This window comes from Apteryx mantelli, chromosome 6 (genome assembly GCF_036417845.1).
Source record: "Apteryx mantelli isolate bAptMan1 chromosome 6, bAptMan1.hap1, whole genome shotgun sequence".
NCBI lineage: Eukaryota > Metazoa > Chordata > Aves > Apterygiformes > Apterygidae > Apteryx > Apteryx mantelli.
The window spans coordinates 37,415,584-37,438,219 of NC_089983.1; the positions used below are offsets into that span (position 1 = coordinate 37,415,584).

The 22,636-nt window shown below is 48.4% G+C and overlaps 1 protein-coding gene across 1 annotated transcript in view; it reads right to left on the reverse strand.

The window, feature by feature from the left end:
* Nucleotides 1–14,809: 14,809 nt before the first annotated feature.
* The window catches only part of CLASP1 (cytoplasmic linker associated protein 1), a 197,316-nt gene continuing 189,489 nt past the window's right edge, over nucleotides 14,810–22,636 (reverse strand). The window contains exons 40-41 of the mRNA XM_067299284.1: nucleotides 20,811–20,927; nucleotides 14,810–18,960 (exon numbers count right to left, since the gene is read on the reverse strand). Of these exons, the coding sequence (XP_067155385.1) occupies nucleotides 18,874–18,960; nucleotides 20,811–20,927 (204 nt within the window). The 3' untranslated portion in view covers nucleotides 14,810–18,873. The remainder of the gene's footprint in view (nucleotides 18,961–20,810; nucleotides 20,928–22,636) is intronic.

Below are 22,636 nucleotides of genomic sequence, written 5' to 3' on the forward strand. Positions count from 1 at the left end.
ACCTGCCTTAAAGAGATGAGGGCTAGTCTGAAGCCCTTTACGCATAGATATATCAGCCCTGTTAAACAAGTGAGGATCCCAAATGCAGAGGCTTTGTGTTTCTGAGGCAGAGATGCTACAGGTTGCTTCCTCCATCACCAGAAGGCAAGTGAGGGCTGAAAACTTCTGTGAGAAAGCTGTGACAGCACATTATGATTTGGAAGGGGGAAAATGTAAGAGCATGACTTGCCAAGGACAAGGCAGGGGAAGTACAGGCAGGGCAGTGGCTGTGCTCGCTGCTTCTCCCCGCAGGAACTCCCCTGAGAGCTTCCAGCTGACAGAACCTAAAGCAGCTGAGAGTGATTTGCAGTGGGGTAGAATGGCGACAGGAGGAGTTGAGGGGGGCATTGAGGCAATCAGAGTGCACCAATTTAGGAAGGAACACTTGGGTCAAGGGGCTGAGGGCTTTCCTAGGGCTCTCAGGGACAGCATGTGTTTGAATAACAGTCCTTTCATTAGTTTGCCTTGAACTGTGTCCCTGCCTTGAATTAAGAGGAATCTGATGAAAACATGGGCAAGGCAGGCGAGTGTATCACCTCACCACAGCAAAGGGAACCAAGATCCTCCCAGCTAACCCAGCTGTTGGGGAGCTCGTGGAGGTGAGACAAGACCCCCACCATGAGCACAGCTCTTGCTATCGCTGTGAATGCCCCGCTGCTACTGTCGACGCTAGCTGCAGGCTCTGGTGGGAAGGCACCAGCAAGGCAGTGGCTTTGGGGAGCAGAGCAGGCTCACATGATAGGTGAAATGCATGGCATCCACCACCAAAGTCCCCTGCAGCCAATCTCCTTGCTGCTGTCCCATCCACTCCCTGGGCTGCAGTAACAGAGTGGTAGATTCACCTCTCTCACCAACATAAATGCAAAAGTCTTTGCACTAGTGAATTATAAAGGTTTTACCTTTGATGATTTTGTCTTTTTGGATGCCTCTTGCTTGACGGCGGAGAGAGGGGAGCAACACTTATTTGGCCTTCTCTAGAGGTGGGTCCTGCCAGGGCACCATCCAATGCCTCAGTTTCCCCATCTGTACAACTAAGGTAGCTGGGCTGTCACCACATGAGAAGATGGCTTGGTTGATACTTGCTCAGTGCTCTGGAGATAGCGCTGTGTAAGTCTAATTACATTTTATGCCCTTATGTGGTAAGGATGTCATCTTGGATTACAGGAGATTAGATGTTAATGCCATTCCTGTACATACTGGTCCCCTCCAGGGCTTTGATTTCTGCTGAGAAGGTTTTTTGCTCTGCTTGCAAATCAGCAGGGTCCTAGTTACATTCATGAAGGAAATGAAGTTGTTTTTGGTGGCTTAAAACAGCACTTTGTGGCTACCTGGATATGTCTTCAGCCAAGTGCAAGTGTGTGACTTCTGAACATTGGAGTCCTGCATGTGCATGTAGACTCAATGAAACCACTTCCCTCTTGCTTTGGCATCCTTAAACCTTTAACAGGGCAGGGAGAAGCAGGTTGAATGTGTCCTCCTTGTGCAACACCAGGTTATTAAGTATAAATCTAAGTTAATAATTAGCACTTGCCTAAAACACAAAGATTATAGAATTCCAAAGGAAACTGAGTAAAAAAACACATACCAGTATTAATCACAGGGCAAAATGCTGTTTAAAAAACATCCCCACCAGAGTGTCTCCCAAGGGAGCGCTCGAATCTGTGGCAACGTCCCAAAGTAACTAAGAGGGGAATTTGGCTCCCAAGCTGCATGATATCTAAGCAAGTAACAGGGATTTAGCTTTTCTGAACCTATCACTGTAAGGTTTCCATCCTTACACCTGCAGTGTCCCTGACTGTTCTCAGAAGACTGCCTAGAGAGTCAAATCACTCTCCCTGTGGTTACAGAGTTATTAGAGATTGAGCTGAGATCACCAGCTCCCTTTCCAGCACTCCCACGTGCTCAGAGCTTTGGCTCACCCCTGATGTCAACTGGATTTCAGCCACTGACTTAGAAGGAAAAGGGCTGTCCAGTCCCCACCTCCTGTGGGTTTATCCTGCAGGAATTCCTGTATCTATTACCTATTGCTAAACACCAGGAGAATGATCCAGGCTCCTCTCAGCAGCCCAGGTTAGGCAGGAAAGCCAGGAGACCACCTCCTGCTTCTCAGCCCCAAGTGAGATGAGCAGCTTTGGCTTACCCATGCAGAGAAGCAGCTCAGTAGAAAGAAAAACCTCCAAGGACTTCTCAAATCACAGTAAACTTACAGAAAGATCCCACCGGGGTCTGTTAGTCAGGAATCTCTGCAGGTATAAAGCAGGGAGCTGCAAAGAAAGGTAGCTGGGAACTGGTCAACAGGGAACACTGAAAAACTGCAAAGATCTTGCAAACATCCATATAGCATGAAACCAATATTTGCCCAGGCTGTATGGAGAGGGCCAGAGAAGCATGTAAGCACATGCTGGAGAATTAGTGGATTTAAGCATTTACCAAAATACTAGGAGGAAATGGTCTTCCATAAAGCTAAAGCTGGGAGCAGAGGCTAGCAGTCTTAGCTTGTTACAACAGCTCACCAAAACCCATCTGAGAGGAAGGACATTCCCAATATGAAGGGGATCCCTGTGCAGCAGAAGCTAAAGATGTTGGAAGGGGTTCTGGCAAACACCAAAATCTCAGCAGCAACGAAGCTGGTCATTGTCCTGGTTTCAGCTGTCATTAAACAACCTGCCTGTGCTCTCACTCCATGGCAAAATGTCCTAGACAAAAAAAGGCCGAAACCTCAAACAACCCTTCCTTGCAGCTCCTGCTTCCCGTCTGCCAGGGGTTTGGCCCCCGACCGTGAGGGTGATACTTTCTTCCAAGCCTGTGGGAGCCAGGCGCCCAGCAGATGGAGCGTGTTGGCGAAGGGATGCTCACTAAACACAGCAAATCAGCTGGACATGCATGGATATGGCTTTTGCAGCTTGTATTTTAATTGGAATAGGGAAGATGAAACCATGCATGCATACAACTACGCATTCTTGCAGTTACATACTGGGAACTACACTTCCTCTAAGCAGGGAAAGCATGTAGTTCACACTCTGGATTCAATGGGGGCGTTGGTCTGTGTTGTTTGCACTCAATAGTAAGTGAGAATATTTTTCCACTTTTTAATACAATTAATATAGGAAAAGAGGGAGTTGCTGCTTTTGGAAGAGGTTCAGGGTGCAAAGGGTGAGTGCCTGAAGGGCTGGAACTGTCAGAGCCCATGTTGCTGTCGCCTTGTGGGGGAGCTGCTGTGCAGTAGTGTGCTGAGGAGTGTGAGGGTTACACACAGCTCTAGAAAGCATAGATGAAGAAGAGTTTGTGCATCCTCTACATGCTGTGATAAGATGCCTGGCCCAGTCTGATAATGAGCACAGGACAGTGCTGTGCAAAAGAGCCCAGGCATCCTGGTTTAAGGCTTTCTCAAGATGCAGCACTGGGCAATTAGTTGCTTAACTGGCCTTTTTGCACACATCTCAGAAATGAAATGGGCTGAATAGCTTTGCTGTCATGGCAGGAAACAAGGGATGAGGAGCTGAACAGGGACTAGGGACATTTGGAGAGGCACCAGGAGCTTCAGCTCCACTGTGGCACAGGAGCCCTTTATGGCCTTCAGAGCACCTGCAATAGGTAGGCAGTATTAAGAGGGCACAGCTGACTGAGTCCGAGTTTGGCCAAGCATTCAGCCACAGCTCAGAGATACCGATGAGAGCTCAGACAAGCACAGTACCTGCGGCACACTGCCTCGGAGGTGAGCAGAGCAACCTCCTAGTCACAAACTGAGCCTGCCAGGAGTCAAACTGTGCAGGGCAGGTGCTGCTGCACGAGAGGCAAGCCATCAACTGGATACAAAACTATCGTGGGCTTTCTGCTTTCCTGGGTAAGCTTATGAGGCAAAGGGAGAGAAGAGTTGGCATGCTGAAAGACAGGGACTAAACTGCTGCTGCTTTCAGTCCACGGTAGGTGTTCCCTCCCTTCCCAGAGCAGGAGGAACCAGCACACAGATGGGTGCGTCTGATTTGACTATCTCCAGTATGGCATCCTTAGCTCAGGCCAATCTTGCAAGGAGGAGCTGAAGGTAGCCAGGAACTGAATTTTCACTCCTACAAAAAAGAAAAGAAAAAGAGTCAAGATTTTGAGGAAAAAAATTATCGGAGTCTAAAACAAAACACATTCCCTGGAACCAAACCCACTGCACAAAAAGTACTTGGGGAGCCATAATGGCAGGATGCTGAGGAACACAGGGATACAGATGGCCACCAGGATGCCCTGGCTCCACGCAACCCGTGAGAGAGCCGTGGTGGAGCCAGTATCCTGGAAGCTGTAAGAATCATGCTTTTTCATCTGGGAATACCAAGTTCCCTCCCAGCAGCCACTCCAAATACAGGGTGTAGAGCCAAGCTGTCAGAAGAACTGTCAGGGTCCCATTAGCAATTTTATCAAACTCATTGTTTTTTGGCAGAACATTTCCATTTTCGTGAGTCGGCAGCCTTGGAAAGCTTCTGTCAGCTGCAGGAAAGCTTGAGGCCTTCGTGTGGGGAAAGGCACCCAGGACACACACCTGACCCAGCACAGTCCTGACTCCCCAGGCACGGTGGGAGTGCCTCCCCAGGAGCCATGTGATTAACAACTGTCCACATTTCAGGCTAATTCCCCTCAACCCTATCCTTTGTCCATCATCATTACATCCTCTCAGAGGATGCAATGCAGAAGTGCTCTTCCAAGATGAGTTGTCAGTTTAAATGGAACACATTTCAGTTTTCTGACAACTTAAGGATTCACTCAGTGGCTAATTCATTGTTAAAGTTACACTTTCTCCTTTTTACACTCAGTTAAATCATAGGTTTGTAGAAATTAGACCTAGAGACAAGTCAGTGAAACCTCTGTCATTCCCAGGAGGTTTTTGTCTAACCTAGGCTTAGAGCCCTATGGGAACGGAGATTTCCCCCTTCCAAGCAGTTTGTTCCACCACTTTATTACTCTGACTGTTAACAAGTTTCCCTCATCTAATTTTTTCTTTCTGAGTCCAAGGCTTTTTGCCCTATCCACAGAGAACAGATTATTCCCCCCCCTTCTTTGCATTAGCCTCTCGCATATTTGAGGGCTGCTCTCATGTTTCCCTGGGCCTTTTCTGTTGTGCCTTATCCAACCCAGGTCAGGTTTGCTAGAGGTCACATCATCCTTGTTAATCTCTGGACACCCTCCAATCTGCCCACATCTTCCTTATCCCAGTATGAAGCTGGCCTTTTTCACAGTACTTTTCTGCAAGCCCACAGTGCCTTGTTCCAGTGGATCCCAAAGTGTTTTGCAAGAATTTATGGCCTGACTGTCACTCAGCACTCAACGAGGACTGACTTAGTAGTGCTCTTGTACAGATGGAGGAGATATGGCAGAGGACACAGACACATGATGAACCAGCAGATGGTAGACTTGATGGGAGCCCAAAGAGCTGTCAGCTCCCTATGAGCTCCCATGTCCGTCTCTCCAGCTATGGTCCCAGTAATTTATACATAGGCAGCCAGGGAGTATTTGCAGCTCTGTGCAGAGCCTGGGCCTTCAGCCTCAGCTTGCAGCACTTGGCCCTCCCTCTTTGGCATCAGGATTTCACCTGTCTTGGAGCAGAGACTCGCTCTGACATAGTCCTGGGAGAGAACTCAGGGCGTAAAATTGTGCTGGGGACTTGCAGCATCAGTCTCTGTCCAGATTTGCTCACTGAGGATCACAGAAAAAACAGTGTCTTGGATGCCCTGCCGGAATAGCAGTCTCTCTCCCCCCACCCTTTCTTTTTTGTGGGCAGGGGTCTTTTTTCTCAGAATCGGTTATGGGAACCCTGATAAAAAACAAGTCTTGTACTGCGTGATCAGCTGCACACCTCCCTCTCCCAGCGGTATTTCTGGAGCATCAGGGCTGCAGACAGTTCTAGGCTGCAGATACCTCCTTGCAAGAAAAAGCAGGAAAAAACTGGCAGGGAGTGGAAACTAGTGGCAAGCAGATTAGAAACCCAGCTTCTATTTATAGACCAGCAACAGAGAAACTGCCCCTGCAGCACAGCAATAGGTTTAACTCTTTCAAGCCCTGAGCACTAACCCACCAGGAGGTGGTGAGCAAGCCCCTGACCTGTATTGGAAGAGCAGGGGAATGTTTTGTGCAGCGCCAGGGCAAGCAGAAAAAATCCCATGCTGAGAGCAGCACAGGCCACCCCTCCCTGCAGGAAAAGCATGCACCTGCATTGCACGGTGGTCAGGAGGCAGGTCCAGACACCAGGCAGTATGTGCCTTAGAGGGGTCCCACAAGAGCATTGTCACCAAACCACCATATTTTGGACCAGCAAAATGTCAAGCTCCCCTCACATTTCCCTCCAAATGTACAGCCTGGTGCTCCAGGCTGTGACAACCACAGTGGGGATGCAAGCCCTTCAAGCTCCTCCATGAAGAAGCACAGTTATGGGATGGTGTCGTTAAAGCACCATTGGGCTTTGGGAGGGCACCCTTCGAAGTGAGGCAAGAGGCTGCCTGCTACAAACACCAGCACAAACTCTTGGGCCTGAAAGGCGTGGAGAGGCATCCAGTCCAACTGAGGGACGCTCCCGTCCCCTGGTACCGAAGCTCACCTGTGTGTTTCTAGATGCATCTTGTGTGTCCTCAAAGTTTCCACACTTGAATCTAAGGTTAACAGATCAGGGAGTTAGAAATTTTGGGGGCAGAGATGATGACAGATGTTAAGGGAAATGTGTGACAGCCTTCAGGGAGCCTTGCTGGCAAACAAAGACCATGATGACCAAGGGCTACATTTCTCTTGGGAAGAGGAGGGAGGTGGATGAGGAGTGTAGAGAAACTGGGCCATCGGGACAACGGGTCCTTCCTGAAAGACAGCAACAGGCAAGGCAGCCGCAGAAGCCAAAAGTGTTGTCTCTAGCGGAGAGGCAATGAACGCTGGAGCAGACTGAACCAGCGTGGGGATTCAGTGGAGCAGCGTGAGCACAGCGGCCCCTTTATCACTCTGGGTCCAGAATCGCTTGCACCGGCCCTACATGATGGGGCAGGCCACGCTCTGAGATTTGTTTTCTCTCTACCTCTTCCTACCAGAAGGCTGTCTGCTATCAAGCATAGACACTATGCAGAATAAAGTGCTTCCTGAGGATTTTTGCATGAGAAAAATCTCCAGATAATAGCTCTAAGGCATCATACCAAACATGGAACTAAAACTGGTTTCAGGGACAGCTGCTCTCCCAAGTTTCTAGCCTCTTCTGCAATCCCCAAGCTTTGACAGGAGTTGAAGGTGATTGATCTCAGCCATTGCTTTGAGGACTAGCTCATACCAGTTCCCAAGGAGCAGTCGTTGACGCTAGCAAGCCGTCTCAGGGGAGGCTCGTCCACCCTTGGGATCTGAGCAGAGCAATTACCTGGTGCATAGAGCAGTCCTGCTAGTCCTCGTTAGTCACGCTTGAAGCTCGTTGACAAGACAATAGTGAGAAGTCGTCACCAGCCAGGTTAGGGCCTGTCATCAGCTCCCTGCCAAATTCACACGCGTGTTTCCTCGCAGCGTCAGGGTGTTTTCCAAAAGATGGTGTTTCTGCATTTTTGCACAAGAGGCTTCTCAAACCTTTTCTTCCTGCAGAACACTGAGAGTGGATTTTTTTATTAAAACTATTAATGTTGCCAACAAGAGGTTATGTAAACACCAAAAGAGGTAGAATTCAAACTTAAGTGCCTCTACTCCAAAAGGCCAGGACGAGGTGCCAAGTGTGGGTTAAGTCACACTTACATGGTCAGCACGTCTCCAGATGCCAGAAGCACCCAAGAGCACACCAGTGCTGTCTTCCAGGAGCTCCCATTTGACTATGCCTGTACTTGTGGCCATTTATGTCTTTATGCCATGCATGGTCATTAAATTTACAGGTAGGGTATAAACCTTGCCAGCTTTCAGCTTTCTCCTTTTCCAGGCCTGGAGTTGACTAAAGGCTGTGGCAAGCAGAGAGACAGTGAGGCTTATCTGGGGAGGGAGAAACACCATTATGAAACCCCCTTGGGACACCCTAAACAGAATAAAAGGAGAGCTGCTTCGCTCTGCCATGCTGCATTAGACTTCAACGCAATCCAGTGCACTAGGGAAATTATCCACAGGAGAAGAGAAAGGGCTGCAAAAAAGGTGCCTTAGGTGTTTAGTTGAGAGTTTGGACCTGCTACCTGGCTGGCAATGCGCTGTCTGTAACAGAGATCTCCAAGTCGCTGTGTGCCGGACATGCACACAGGCTGTCCTTAGCACCTGACAAGGCAGCTCCTACCCCAGTACCCAACACTCCAATAACAAGGAGCATTTTTCACTGCATTTGAACTCCTGCTTCAGTTTGACATACCAGTGCCCACTCACCATCAAAAATCTTACTCCCCCAGCTCAGAGGGGAGATTGGCAGCAATGCAAAAATGCTACAAAAGGAGAGTTTCAAGGAAGCAGAACACAGAGGAAGCATCGAAGCAGCCTGTTAAAGTCCAAGCTGTTCCACTGTCGTGGCCCCACAGCTCTGGCAAGCGACCACACAGTCCCTGGAGCCACGCTGGTCTGGGAGTCACCGGCTCTTCCTGCACAGGAACAGCAACATGGAAATGGGGCTGGGTTTTGGCAGTTTTCACTGCAATTCTCCATCATGTAAGTACCAAAACCAGCACCACCAACAAAACCCCCTCAGCTACAGACCTGAATTGTTTGCTGCCTCTTCTGCAGAGAGATTTTGCAGCCATGCTCCCACTTGCTTGTGTCAATAGCTATTTTTACAAAATTTATTTTCTTTACTTCTTAATTGATCTAAATCCTTTCCCTTAGCTTTCTTGTTAAAGATGGATTTAAAGAGAAGGAGGTCATTATCTCAGCCATTTTTGAGTCATTATTAATTTCATCCCTGTCCTCATTAATTACTCATTACTACTTGCTCTGGACTGCTGCTTTGTCCCCTGATAGATTTGTGAACAGCCTCCCTGGCACCCTGTAATCCCCCGGCCCCGCATTAGCTCATTCTGGTTTACGCTGCCTTTGCTTTCCCCTCCGCTGCTTGCTCTGCTGCTCCCCATCTCCTCTGCTCCCAAGCAAGGCTTTCCTTTTAATTGTACCCGAGCGGCTGTTTCCTGCCTAACCATCCCCGAGCCTCCCTAGGCCAGAGCTGCTGGGTTTCTTGGTGGGTTGAAGCCCTCGAAGGCAGCTTATGGCAGCTTTCCCAGCCTGCTGCATTGAGCAGGAGCTCCGCGAGTGCTGCCCCAGCCATGGTGTCCTGTGAGAGGCCTGCCCTGTGGGGCAGCAGGAGTGCAAGGAGATTCGCTCCCAGTTCATATTTTCATGTCATGTGATCATTTGAGTTTGAATAAAAATTCTTTCTTTTGGAAAACAATAACTTTACTTGGCCTATTGTGTTACATGCCAAGCTATGACAAAACAGTATGGAGATCAGAGTAATATGTTGCATAAGGGCCTCAGGTTCATCCAGCCAATATTTGCTGAGCGTTTGGCTATGGTCAAATGCCCAGGGACAACCTGAAATATTTAAGCATCTTCTATATTACAGCTTCAGCAGCCAAGGGGTACACAGTGGTTGCAATGGTATTATCATCCTCCTGTCCGCACACAGGCACCTCTCCAGCTGGGGAGAGCTGCGTGCAGTACTGGCATGCAGATACTTACCCTGCTACCAAAACAGCTTCCTCCAGACTGTTTTATATGCACATTTTACCTATAATCCATTATTACCCATGAATGGATCCATGACTGCGGGTCTACAAGAGTGAAGGTCTTTCTCTGGACCTGAAAAAACTCACAGCAACACAGCATCTGCTGGTGAGAGAGCCCCCCACCGTCCTAACATGATGTTCGGGTTAACTTCTGTGACCATGTTGCCCCAGCCACTTCCTGAAAGCCGTGCAGGACTTTTTTCCTTCAGAGCAGGGGATGGAGATTTACAGTCTGTCCTCTTCTCCCTGAGGTCAGTTTTACATGCATTTCTGTGCTGAGCTTCGTCTTAGCACTCTCCCACCAGGGCTGTGGGCAGCATTCCCTGGAGAGGCTCTTTCGATACTTCATTGACACATACCAAAAGGAAAAACAGGAAAAATGTGTTGTATTGGTAAAAGGAAGAGAGGGGTGTGTGATATTTGCTCAGGGGAGGATGAAGGTTGCACAAGCAAGTAATTGGGTTACACAATCAAAAGCAGTGAAATTACTTTAGCTTAACAAGTTACTGCTGATCAGCTGAGCTGCACTTTCCCAGAGGTTCTAAGCCAAAATATCTTATTCTTTAACTGGAGCAAGTTAAGATAAGGCACCTGGTCCATGAGCGCTACTCTGCTGACACGTACTAACCCGTTTCTTGTCACATCTCTTGCAGTGAGAAGGAAGCAGTCCCAAAGACATCTGAGGAAGACTGCAAACTACTGGACTACAAAGAAGTCAGCAGCAGTTCAGACGGAGGCAGTCCAGGACAGAGGAATGAAATGAGAACTGGGTTCAAATGCTTACAGCAAACCTTCATGCTAGCCAGGAAACTGCTAAATACCTTTAATTGCTGGCAGCAACTCAGTTCTTCCACGATGGGAGAGAGCTGAGTGTAAACCATCCAAGCAGCAATTACAGCTTAATTCTCATTCCCCATCCGTGAAGCAATCAAGTGGCTTAGGACAAGAGGGAATGTCTTGATAAAGGAACTAAAAAGGACATATACTATGAGATGGTTCAATAAACAAACACTCCAGCCCCCTTGTCACCATGCTGCAGTCTCTATCCTGAAGGCAAAGCCAAAATTCAATGGTCTTTAGAACATGCAGTAGTTCAGCACAGAAAGAGCCAGCAGAGTGAATGAAAGGATTATTTTCTTCTGCTCTCATATTTCATTTGGAGTGAGAGCTCCAGGATGCTCCGGCTGAGTTTTCACTTACTGTGATGGCATCTCTCTTGCAAGCATACCCCAAAATCATTGCCTCCTGCCATGCCACTCCTGCAGTGGAGCGAGAAGGCCTTTACTGGCATCCCTGAAGATGTAAGCCTCTGTACCAAGGCCAATATTTGTGCCAAAGAGATCGGCAGAGTGTCAGACCTAATAAGAGACCGGCAGCACCTGCCTACAGTCACAAGCCATTTCTGGGAGAAGACAACTTCCGCAAGGGGAGCTCTGTGCATTTAGCAAAGTGATGTGCCAGAGGCTGCAGCAGCAGCTAGGTCTTAATACTGATTTCTTACAACCTGAACAATAGAGCAAGGGCTCGGTAAAAGTCAGTCGCACAGTACGGAGAGATTCTCCCTGGAGATGGAGTAGGTGAACACCCAGCCTCCTCCAGTCTATTCCTTGCTGCCTGTTGCTCTGGAGGAAAAAGGAGACCTCCAGCCATGCCAAATAACCCTCTGCATGAGTCTTGCATGAACTGCAAGGATGGCCTATTTTTGCATCTGCGGGATGTCCCTCTCTTCAGCCCCCGCAAAAGGTTTTGCAAGGCTGACCATTTTAAGCACGTGTCAGTAAAATCCAGCTCCCTAGCTCGGTTTGTCTAATACCACATTTGCAATGCCTCAGAGTTCAGAGCTCTTCCAAATCCCTCAGGGCTCAAAAACTAATTTAGGCCAGCATCTGGAGTTTTACAAGACATAGACAAGATAGTGCTCTAGTCATTCTCTCTTCCCTTTCTTATAATCACAATTACCTGGCACTGCTTGAGAAGCAGCACATGGGAAGTGCTCTGGGAAGAAGCTGGGGTTACAGTGCAAGGCTGGACCTTCCCTCGCACTGCTCTGACGCGTGGCAGAATCAAAACAAAACCCTATGATTGTTTTGGCAAGTTGGTCCCATCTGCAGCAAAGAGAGCAATCACTGCCCTTCACTGCAGAATGGGCCCCTGAATCCCAGTGCAGAAATACTCCCTGCCCGGCCCTGGCAGTGCTCCATGGGAGGGCCAGAGCTAGAGAGGTGCCAGGAAGGCCTCCAGGATGGGCTTGGAGGCAGGTGGGTCTCCCAGACCTGTCCCATTGCTAGAAGCATCCCAGGTGTCAGTGTAAGAGCTCAGGCAAAACATATGGAAAGGGAAAAGCAGACATAAGCAGTGTGCAAAGAGCCTGGGGAACTTGTGCAGGGCCTTTTGCTGGCCTCCTCAAAACACTGGTAAAGCTGTCCTGCAAATCCTGCATGAGAGTGAGAAGGGAGCAAAAGGAGCCACTGACCCAAACCAAGGCAGTCAACAGGGGAGAAAGCAGGCCAAGCTTGCAGTCATATCAAAATCCAGTCATCCTCTCTCAGCCCCAGCTCCCAGGCCTAGACCCGAGCACGTATGGAGCCAAGAGCACCCTTAGCTCCAGCTGGAGCCAGCCTGTCCACTGCCACTCAAAGCACTCAGAGCTGACAGTTACCAGCATCAGGGTGGTGCCCCCCCCGCTACTCTCAGTGTCTTTTGACCTGGGGCACGTGCCCACCTTTCTTTGCCATGGAGTCATCTGCAGCAGCTCATGTCACCTTCAGGGGACTATGACACCTGGAGAAAAACACAGAGGTCCTTCCCCTGCCACAGTTATATAGCAGGGATTCAAAGATGAGGAGTGAAGGCATGTTGGTGCCAGCCATCTCAGACAGAGAGCAATAATTTACTGCATGAGTAGGAAGCAAAGGGGCCTTCTCTGATCCCTAGGATCACAGGGAGCCAGTAGCTAATGGGACCTCAGGACCTTTGGTCCAGGCTACACCTGCAAGATGCTTTCCCACCCCCATAAATTTGTCCCCACGCACCCCTTGCTCCTGCACATGCTGTGAAAGGTGCAATGACATGTTTGTGAGGCAGTAGTGCACTGGTGGGCCACAGCGTGAAGGGCCAGGAGCCAGACTGCCCCCAGGCGACGTCAGGAAAGGGGGGATTTCAGCCCTCCATGTGCCCTGAAGTTGGGCCTCTGCAGAAGCCAGTTGTCTCCAAACATTTTGGACGGGCAGTTACTAGTTGATGTGACGTTGTTGTGGAGTCTCCTTCTCTGGAGATATTCAAAACCCACCTGGATGCAATCCTGTACAATGTGCTCTAGGTGACTCTGCTTGAGCGGGGGGATTGGATTAGATGATCTCCAGAGGTCCCTTCCAACCTCAACCATTCTGTGATTCTGTGACAGACCACTTACAGGGTTTTCTGAACATAAACCAACATTGCTGTGGTTCTGCACGTGCTCATTTACCTCACGTACTCTAATTGACTTTTAAAACACTGCACATGAATTCAGGACTGGCTCAAGAACTGCTGGAGTAGCTCTCACCAATGCATTAGGGAGGGTCTACGGCTAAACAAAAGTGTTGAATGCCTGAAACTTCCAAAAGTTTTCCAGACCACTCTTCTACTTTGGGAACTATCTAGAGACTAACATGGGAAGATGAAGTAATCCTCTCGCTGTAGGAGAGAGACAAGATGATTTAACTAGGAGTGCATCATCCAGCATGGCCAGAACCTGTATGTACTGAATCCTGGTGCTCAAATTCTGTAACACTCCCCCATTTGCTCTTTTTCCTGATAACATTCACCTCAAGGGCCTCGCACAGGACATCTGAACCTCCCACACTCTCCAGACTCCCTGACGCTCACCACAGGATACCCGAGCTTGCTAAAGGAAAAGCATCAAGGTAAAAGTCATACCTTCGGAGAATCCACTTCCCTAAGGTAGAGCACAACTTCACTATCAACAACAGATTTTCAAATTGCAATTACCTATTTATTCACCCAGGAAAGCTGGCTAGTTTGTAAGGCCACAAGCACCCCTCTAAGAAGCATGACCTCCCCAACACTCGAAAAAGCCGACAGAAGATCAGCACCCCCAAATGTCCTGCTCTTCTCAAAAATCTCAGTGGCTCCAAAATAAATCTCTTAAGTCCAGGCAGCCTGGCTGCTTCTCCCCCATTGGTAGAGATTTGCAGCACAGCTTTCCTCCAAGCCTCAGGCTAGACTGCCTCCCAAAATTACCATCCCCGCCCCAGTCAGCGCATCCGCAGGAGGCGGTGAGCATCGCAGCAGGCAGGAGGAGGCAGGCACACTATCTGCCCACGGGGCCGCGGCTGGACGCTCCAGCCTTTGGCAGCAGCTGCCGGAGGAGCTGCGGCTGCTGTCCACCTCTGCTCCCCTCGCTCCCAGTGCTGCTGTTGGCCCCCACTGCGGTCCTCGCAGGGGCCTCACCAACGAGCATGTGTAGGAAACAACCGGCCAACTAACCACCTAATTAATACAGAAAATGCAGCAGCCAGGACAGGAATAAGCTGCGGGAGGAAACGCCAGGAATACCAGGAGCTGCTGTTGCCAGCAGACTCCCTGGTGTTGTGATGCCCTGGTTTTACCCTGGCCAGGGCTGTGATGAAGGGGACGGTGAGGACAAGGCAGATTTCAACGCTGCTTCTGTTCCTGTTGGTCAGGAGATCCTGAGCCAGCAGCTGGATGGCACCAGCAACCCACAACCCCCCCGAGCAAGGCCAGCGGGTCACTACCCTGCCTGCTCTTCCCTGTGCCTCTTGCCCAGTAGCAGCAAGACCCTGTGCCTTGTCCCGTGGCTCAGCTCAGCCTCCGCAAACATGATCCAGGCTCCAGCTTGGATGGGTACCATGGTGGACACGTGTGCCCCAGGCTGCAGCTGGGCTAAAACCCTCCTGAATCAGGGACCCATCTCCACAGCCAGGGACCTGTCTCTGCTGTTATACCAAAATCATCAGTATATTTTTAAGAGCGAATCCTTTACAAGCAAGGGCTGGGCAGGGCTGTCGGAGCAAGGAGATGTGCTACTCTTCCCCTGAAAACAAACCCAACTTCCAGTTATTCTAGGGCAAACTCAAAAGGTTTTATTTTAATTTTTTTTCTTTTTTTAGCAAATTCTATCACATAAATGTTAACAAAAAACATCTGTACAGTTGCCATGATACACTCAAAAGTGAAACAAATAAGATATAAATACAGATATGGATGTAACATGACAAAAGCGGAAAAATAGAAAAAAATACATGCGCATGAACACGGTGCCAACAAAATCATTTCTTATGAGTGGCATTTTTCAGAGCAGTTTTTACTTCCCATTTAAAACATTATTGTTAGCAACATCCTGCTGTACTCTACAAAGATCTATTTTTCTGTCCCTTAATATGTAATATTATGCTTGATAAATAAAGGGGTGGGGAGAAAAGGTTTTGATGACAAAGATGCGAGTTACATTACTTATACAGGTTATTGGTAAGCTAGTAATAAGCAATAAAAAAAGACAGTCTTGTATTGTATTGTAATCCAGGCAAGCACACATAGTGTACCTTAAGAAAGCCACATGCCTCGATAATTCTGCACTACATGAGAACTACAGTACGTAGGACTGTGGGGGCCGATGTATCCGTTATTTGCCCATGCCCACGGAGCACTGGTGCAGCCAATGGCAGAAAAAACATCCACATCTGAGATTTCGGCAACCTTACAGCCAGGAACCACTGTCTGCTGAGAGTTTTCTCCCATTCAGACTTTTTAAGCATGGTGGGCAAATATTTTTTTTCTTTTTTCTTTTTTTTTTTCCTCCTCTCAAAGATACGAAAAAAAAATCAAAGCCCTGCATAATGGGCAGCAAGAAAAAAAAAAAGGCAGCTGCAGTAGGTGGCTACTGCCGGGAGAACGTGAACACAAGCTCCACCGTCGCGGTGAGGCACTGCCAGCATGCAGATCTTCCTCTGCAAACGTGCGTGGACACTGTCTGATTTGTAGCCAGAGAGACCTTTATGCTTGCTAAAGAAAAAACAAAGTGATTGTACAGCTTTTGGAAATCAGAACGCTGCAGGTCAGAGGTGACATTCAGAGCTAGCCCTTTGAGTACTTCAAAGGAAAAAAAAGTCAGGTTATGTTCAACATACTAAACAACTTACTATGTACATTATACGCAAATGATTTATAAATACCTAAGCAGAATGCTCTCTACTGTATGCAGGTATAACAGACTTTAGAGTACTCAAAGGATGAACAGTCCTCGATTGACTCATGTAAAGAAATAAAGTAACACACTAATGAGCATCTATTGACAAACAGAACAGAATCTGATCAAGAAAGTAAGGCCTGGTTCTACCATGTGCAGCCCCAAATGTGCCAATAGTATCTGAAAAATACACGCTCATCTCTGGAGTCTCAAAGCAGCAGCAGATTCCACATGTATTTCTGAAGGACGAGCTGTTAATTCCTACTGTAGTGTCAGCACACGCGCTAGGGTCAGTTCAGGGACATTAGTTACAGTGCGTTCACTTTCAGTGCATACTAACAGGATTTTATAAAATATAAAAAAAACATTTGAGAAGGAATTCAATTCCTGGAGACTTGCTACAGTGTGCCATTCAAAAAACAAACGAACAAAAAGCAAATGGTGATGGAACAAGCTCCACCACGGCTGGAAGGGGCTAAACGCCATCCGGTCGGCTATGCCGACCTTCTGAACCCCAGGATTGGGGCAGAAGATGCTCAGCTGACACGGGGAGAAAGAGAGAGGCATAAATACTGAGCAGTTAGAGCACAAATTAAAAAAAAAAACTAATAAAAATTCAAACAAGACAGCTAACTGCTGCCAACATGTCAGCTGAATATTTCCTCAAAAGGGAAAATAAATTCACATTAAACTAATTTCAATCATTCAAAAAAAAATAAAAAAGAATATTCTAACAAGCATACCGAAAGATGATGTAAAGGAATGGTCCACAGAAAGGGCAACACTGACCATGGAGCAGCCAATATAATCACAACAGCCTCCTCTAGCGAGGATGGCTTTATCGAGCCTGCAGGAAGACCTTGGGGGAATCCCACGCATCAGGGTCGCGATGGCTTCTCCTGCCATAGCATTATTTATTGGGAAAGATGAGGGAATTAGCCCCACAGCCAGCAAAAGCCTGGACAAGTCCTGAGGGACTCAGGACCAGGTCACCTCTCCTGCTCTCACACTGGCAGGGAAAGGGGCCAAAAGGCTCCATGGCCCCATCCTGCAGGGCCCCGCCAGAGCCGGGCGCTCGGATGGGACCAGGTGCCACGCAGCACCTCCCAGCACAGCTCCTTGGAGGCCGCGATGGACTGGGGCTGAGCCACGCAAGCACAGATTGATGGGAAGGGAGGACAACAGGGTTTCAGTCATTCTGCTGCGGCACCGGACACTTGTGTCGCCCACACACTGCCGAGGTGTCCCTTCAGCTCCCCACTGGGAGGGGGCTGGAGGGAGACCGAGGCACCAGGAGCAGCCAGAGAGCACGTATGGCCTGCAGGTCCACCCTCTCACGTTGCTGGCACTAGGGGCAAAACCCACTTCTGACCCACCGCAGGTTGGGGTAGGCCTGTCCATCAGCCAGGATCCAGCCCGGGACCAACCGCAGCATGAGCGTCCTCCTGCTTCCTCTGGGTTAGGGCAGCAGTGGGGGAGCTCCCCCTCTGCAGACAGGAGGGTCTCCCGTCGGTGGAGGATGGTGCCACAGGGTATTCGACTGCCTGCGGGTTTGATTCCGACTTCGTCTCACTCATCAGTTGGTGAAAGGATCCTTCCAGCAGTGCCCTCAGCTGGGATGGCACCCAGAGCACCCTGCTGAAGCCCCCATGAGGGTGCTGCACACCCCTCTGAAGTGCTAAGCACCTGCAGGACCATGCATGGGGCTGGTCGGGAAGGAGGAGGCTTCTGAAGGCAGGTGACAGCCCTGCAGGCTCTTCAGGCACAGGAGGGAGCTGCAGCAGGCAACTGGCACTAGCCCAGTCAGCCCCCACAACGGGCACTTCCACAGGGGCATTTTGTCCAGTTTAAGATTCCCTTTCTGTCCTCTGGGGTGAACAATTTGCCCACAGCACACAGGAGTAGCGGGGATGAACAAGACCATTTACCACCCAACACCAGGAGGTCTGGTCAGAGCAGCAGATCAGCCCTTTGATGCTACAGACTTCAATAAAAATACAGCTCGCCTTGCAAGGCAGCACTACGATCCAGCCCTGCCGGCTCCGACTGCAAACCCACAGGTGCGCTCAGATCCCAACACAACACCCAAACTCCAGTGTCTGATCGCAGGCATCAGTCCCAGAACCGTGTCTCAGGCTCCCTTCAAGGGGTTACAAGTAACCTGACATGCCTTTTGAGTATATGAAAGAGCCGAATGGGCAAGAAGAGGGGAAATATTTACAGAGTCAATGAAAGTAGCAAGAGCCCAGCTGTTTCACAAAGCACAGCTGGCTGGAGAGCAGTTACAGAAAAATCAGCCCATCAGAGGTCTGTCAGAACTATGTACAAAACTCAGATGCTTAAAAAGAACCTACTTTTTCCATTACTCATTTGCTATCTCTCAGTATTAAAGCATCGGAGGCTAGAATCACAGCCCTAGCTGCAAAGACCTCCTCACGGACAATCCTGCATGTTAGGCAGGCTGCAAGGAGGACATACAAAATGGGATCACAAGACTGGCAAGGAGAGGAGAATCCAGCCAGAACAGCTGCAACCATGGGGAGAGAACACATAACTAGCGCACAGAAACCAAAACTGGGTATGAACTAAAATAACAAGATTTGTTTGACCTTTATGCGTGTCCACCTTTTTGGACTCAGTTTTGGAAAACTAACCTAAACATATTTCAGAGATTTCAGCAGGCTATACAAATATGTTTAAGTATGGCTTTCTGTTGTTCACTTTTTCTTTTTTTAATGAAGACTGCAACACAGACCTTGCTTCCTTTACATTCAATACCGATAAGATTCTACATAAAAGCTTTAAGGGACTAAAATACTGATTGCAATAAATATCTGCATGGCCTCCTTAAGCTGATGGAGTGCGCCAGTGAAGTAAGAGTAGCAGAAAGGTCTCTGAGAGGCACCGTTGATTGCTTCTAAGTCTACATGTGTCCAGATATCTTCATTAACTGTGCGTTGAAACATCTGAAGAGGAACTGCTGTTGCTATTGGTAGTCTGGGCCCTCTTTATGTACAAGTTTAGTAGCTTCATCTGAAAGAGACGACAAAAAACATGAGAAGAAGATGCCAGCAAAACAGACGAGCAAAAGTTGACTGGAAATCTTAAATGCGTGTTCTGTAGGCAACCATTTTGAATGGGCTGACACCACACTGGGCTCTCTGGATGAAAAATAGAAGCAAAACAGAGTATTTCAAAATATACAGGAGCAGAATCCTGGTCCCACTGAAATTACAGCCAGATTCAATGGGATTTGAAAAATTTGTTGTGCTTCATTTCAGCAGCTGTCAGTCAGGGCATGCACCCTGATCCTGCAGTCTGCTTTAGGCAAACAGGATTCCCACAGAGGTCAGTGGGGCCACATGTAGACATTGAACCTGGTCACACACCGGCGATCTGAAAGCCAAGGTCCCTCCTAGGAAACACTCCTAATCCTTCGTGCTTGGGGAGCCCAGTGGGACAGATTTTGTTCTATTTCAAATGTTCATTTTCCATGATATATTTAAAAGTCTTCACTAACTTGGTAAATCTAGTGAAGCTGTTATGACAATATACTTCCTTTGCATGAATTTTTTCTGCCTTACCACCTTCGCTCCGGATCCTGCAATGACTCATGCACAGATTTAACTTTAAACATGCAGGCAGTCTGAGTAAACTGAGAGGAATTACTCACATGTTTAAAGCTAGTTGTGCAGCACAGTAAGTCTGCGGCACCTAGATGCTGGGATAATAAAGTTTCTACAATGCTCTGATATGGGGATTCCCAACTGCTCAAGTATAAACGAGGTAAACCTCAGCATCAATAGCTTTCTCCTTTTCCAAAGGAAAATTGAAGTAGTTTGTTTAGAGACAAGGCAACTCTATTTAGACATAAAATCCAAGCATCCTTAGATTCTGTCTTAACCCACACCACACTTCCTACCTTCAAAAGAAATTACTTGCTTTGAAATAACAAGATGAAGGCCTCTGAGCTAAGTAACCATCCCCATGCGGAGATCTATTTCAGAGACAACAATGCAGAATTCATCTTAAATTTGCAGGGAAATCTCAGCCTTAAGACTTCAAACTGACAGGAGAAAGAATCTAGCGACAGCTTCCTGAACAGTTTTGAAGAGCAATCAAACACCATCAGCTTCAAAGCGACATCCCAGTTCTCATCTGAAGAACAGAAGTGAGTTAAGGACTTGATTTCACTTGCAGCATCAGCTCAGAATTTGAGTTTTGCTGCTATCTTGACTGCTGGGCACAACAGTCTTTGGAGAGTCACTTGAGCTAGCTGGTCTCCCGGGAGGAAAGGGGCACAGCTGCTGTGCTGTTAAGAGTGAAGTTTTCCCTGCATTTCTATCAGCCCTAATCATGGCTTGTTGCTGAAAGCAAAGGTCCTGCTCTCCCTCCCAATCCAGCCATGCATTCCCACTCTCCTGGCATCAGATTAACTGTGTAGCCTCAGAAAGAGATTTGAAAACTATATATATATATATTTTAATGGCTTGTTTTCAGCCAGAGCAGCCTGCTGCTCCAACTCACTGCATAGTCACCTCTGGATGTAGCACAGAAGAGGCAAGGTAGACGTGGCTGGAGTGGGAACAGTGAGGGACCAGCTCGCTGGTGGCAGCTTGCATTACACAGGATTAAATACGTCATGAAACTGATGCCTGAACCTCCTCAGGACTTTCTGTGGGGTTTCAAATGCTCACACTGAGGAGCAAGTGCTGTGCTGCTCTAGTGGTATTCAGCAGTGTGAGCTAGACTAACTCATTAAGATTTAACTGAGCACAGGGAACTTGACCCAGAACCACCGTGAAGCCACTGCTCTTGCTGCTAGTAGCATGAGCTGTTCAGCTGGCTGTTGTCAAAATACCAAAGAGGTGTTACTCTTATACCTTGCTTCCCGTGAGTTGTGCGAGATGAGGTTTCAGTTCTTCTCCAATTACTGAATAAATTGCCACTAGGCAAAACACACTAGCTTTACGGACACTGCTCTCTGTATTATCATAACCCTAGAAAACAAGAAAAAAAAGGTCACAAATCAAACAGCACTTGCCAACATCCTTCCAAATCAATATATTAATGAGCTGGTGAATATTTTGCAAGTGCAGCCACAGACCTAACAAAGTATATCAGGTCAACAGAAAGGTGCTTAATGGAAGAGCCAAATACATCCCATTTGTTACTTATGTTACTTAATGTTATTTATATCATTAAACAAGAACACAGGTTCCCAAAACAAGCTTGTAAAGCTTAGGACTCCATCAAATACGTACATTCCTGCGTCCAATTCAGAAGACTGGATTGTCAAGACTTAATATGTTCAGTAGACTTTCCCTTGTTTTAAATACAAAATAAATATTCAGCCCCTTGAAAGCTGAAAAGCAGCAGGATGATCCAGCAGGTTATCCACTACTAAAGTCCTACAACAGCGCTACCGATGTTTCTTGCTCCATGCCCAGGTGATGCTTTCCACTGCTCCCAGCTTGTCTTCAGGAAAGAGTCTTTCCTGACTCAAATCCAACTCAGTGGAAACCAACTCACATGTCCAAAGTCGACCACTCCTGAGAGCAAAGCTACAGATGGAGACTAATTTTGCAGCAAAATGGCCTAATGGTTAGCTCACTCAGAATATGAAACCTAAAATTTTGGTTTGTGAAGTGCAATGTGCACCTTGGATGGAATACCAGTATCTAGACATAAGAAATAGCAAAAAGTTATCATAAAGGATTATTTTCCAGCCTTTTAAAAGCACTGTGCAAAAAACACTGCATAGCAGTGCTACACATGTGTGCTAGTCCATTAGATGAACAGACTTCTGTAGCCACAAGCTTGTCGATTACCTATCAGGCAGGAACAACCGTGGGAAAGAGCACGAAAAGCCGCGGTGGGTGTGCCAGACCTCAGGCAGCTACGGGAGAGCTCAGACTAGCCACCAGGTCACTCGACAGCTCATGACATCAGTTCTGTACTGGGGCAGTGATTTATCACTAAGCTGCGATCCCATGAGAAATACACCGATCACTCCAGCGTGCTGGACGCTGCTTCCTCTGGATGCAGGGTGACCTCTGCCGGGAAAGCTGAGAGGACAGACCCTGCACGGCTGGGGATGGGGACATCAGGCTGCCCACCGGCAAACACCCCAGCGGGCAGGCTAGCAAGGCAGACTAGACACTCTGAGGCAGCCAGGGCTCGTCACGGACACGACACCCATGGGCCCAGGCTCTCCGTGCAGAGGGAAAGCTTGCTCTAGGCTGGTCGCTCAATGCCTGCTTAAGGCTTAAAAGCAGGGCTCTGTCATGCCAGGGCCTGCTCAGCTCCGTCTCCTACTAAGCAACTCTCACTGCTTCCCCATGCAGATGGGAGACAGCAAAGCCCAGCAGCGGAAGGGCTCCAGCACCATTTGGAAAAGATTGTGTGCTTCTGCGTTTCTCAGATGCGTCAAAGGGGTGTGGGACAAATAAGTTACCCAAGGCCAAGAGAGCCTTCGCTGACCCTACAGCCAAAATCATCAGCTTCCCCAGCAGCTTGAGTCAGAGGCAGCGCTGCACAGCCTCACCCTCCCAGCGCGCCCCGACAGCCGCTGCCGCTGCTGCCGCCTGAGCCAGGCTGCGCTACAGATCCTGGGGGCTCCTCTCCACGGGTACGGAAGGAGGAGGTCTGCTACAGGAGGTGACTCCTGTCTCTGTGGGGCCCTAATCCAGACCCACTGGCTTCATCC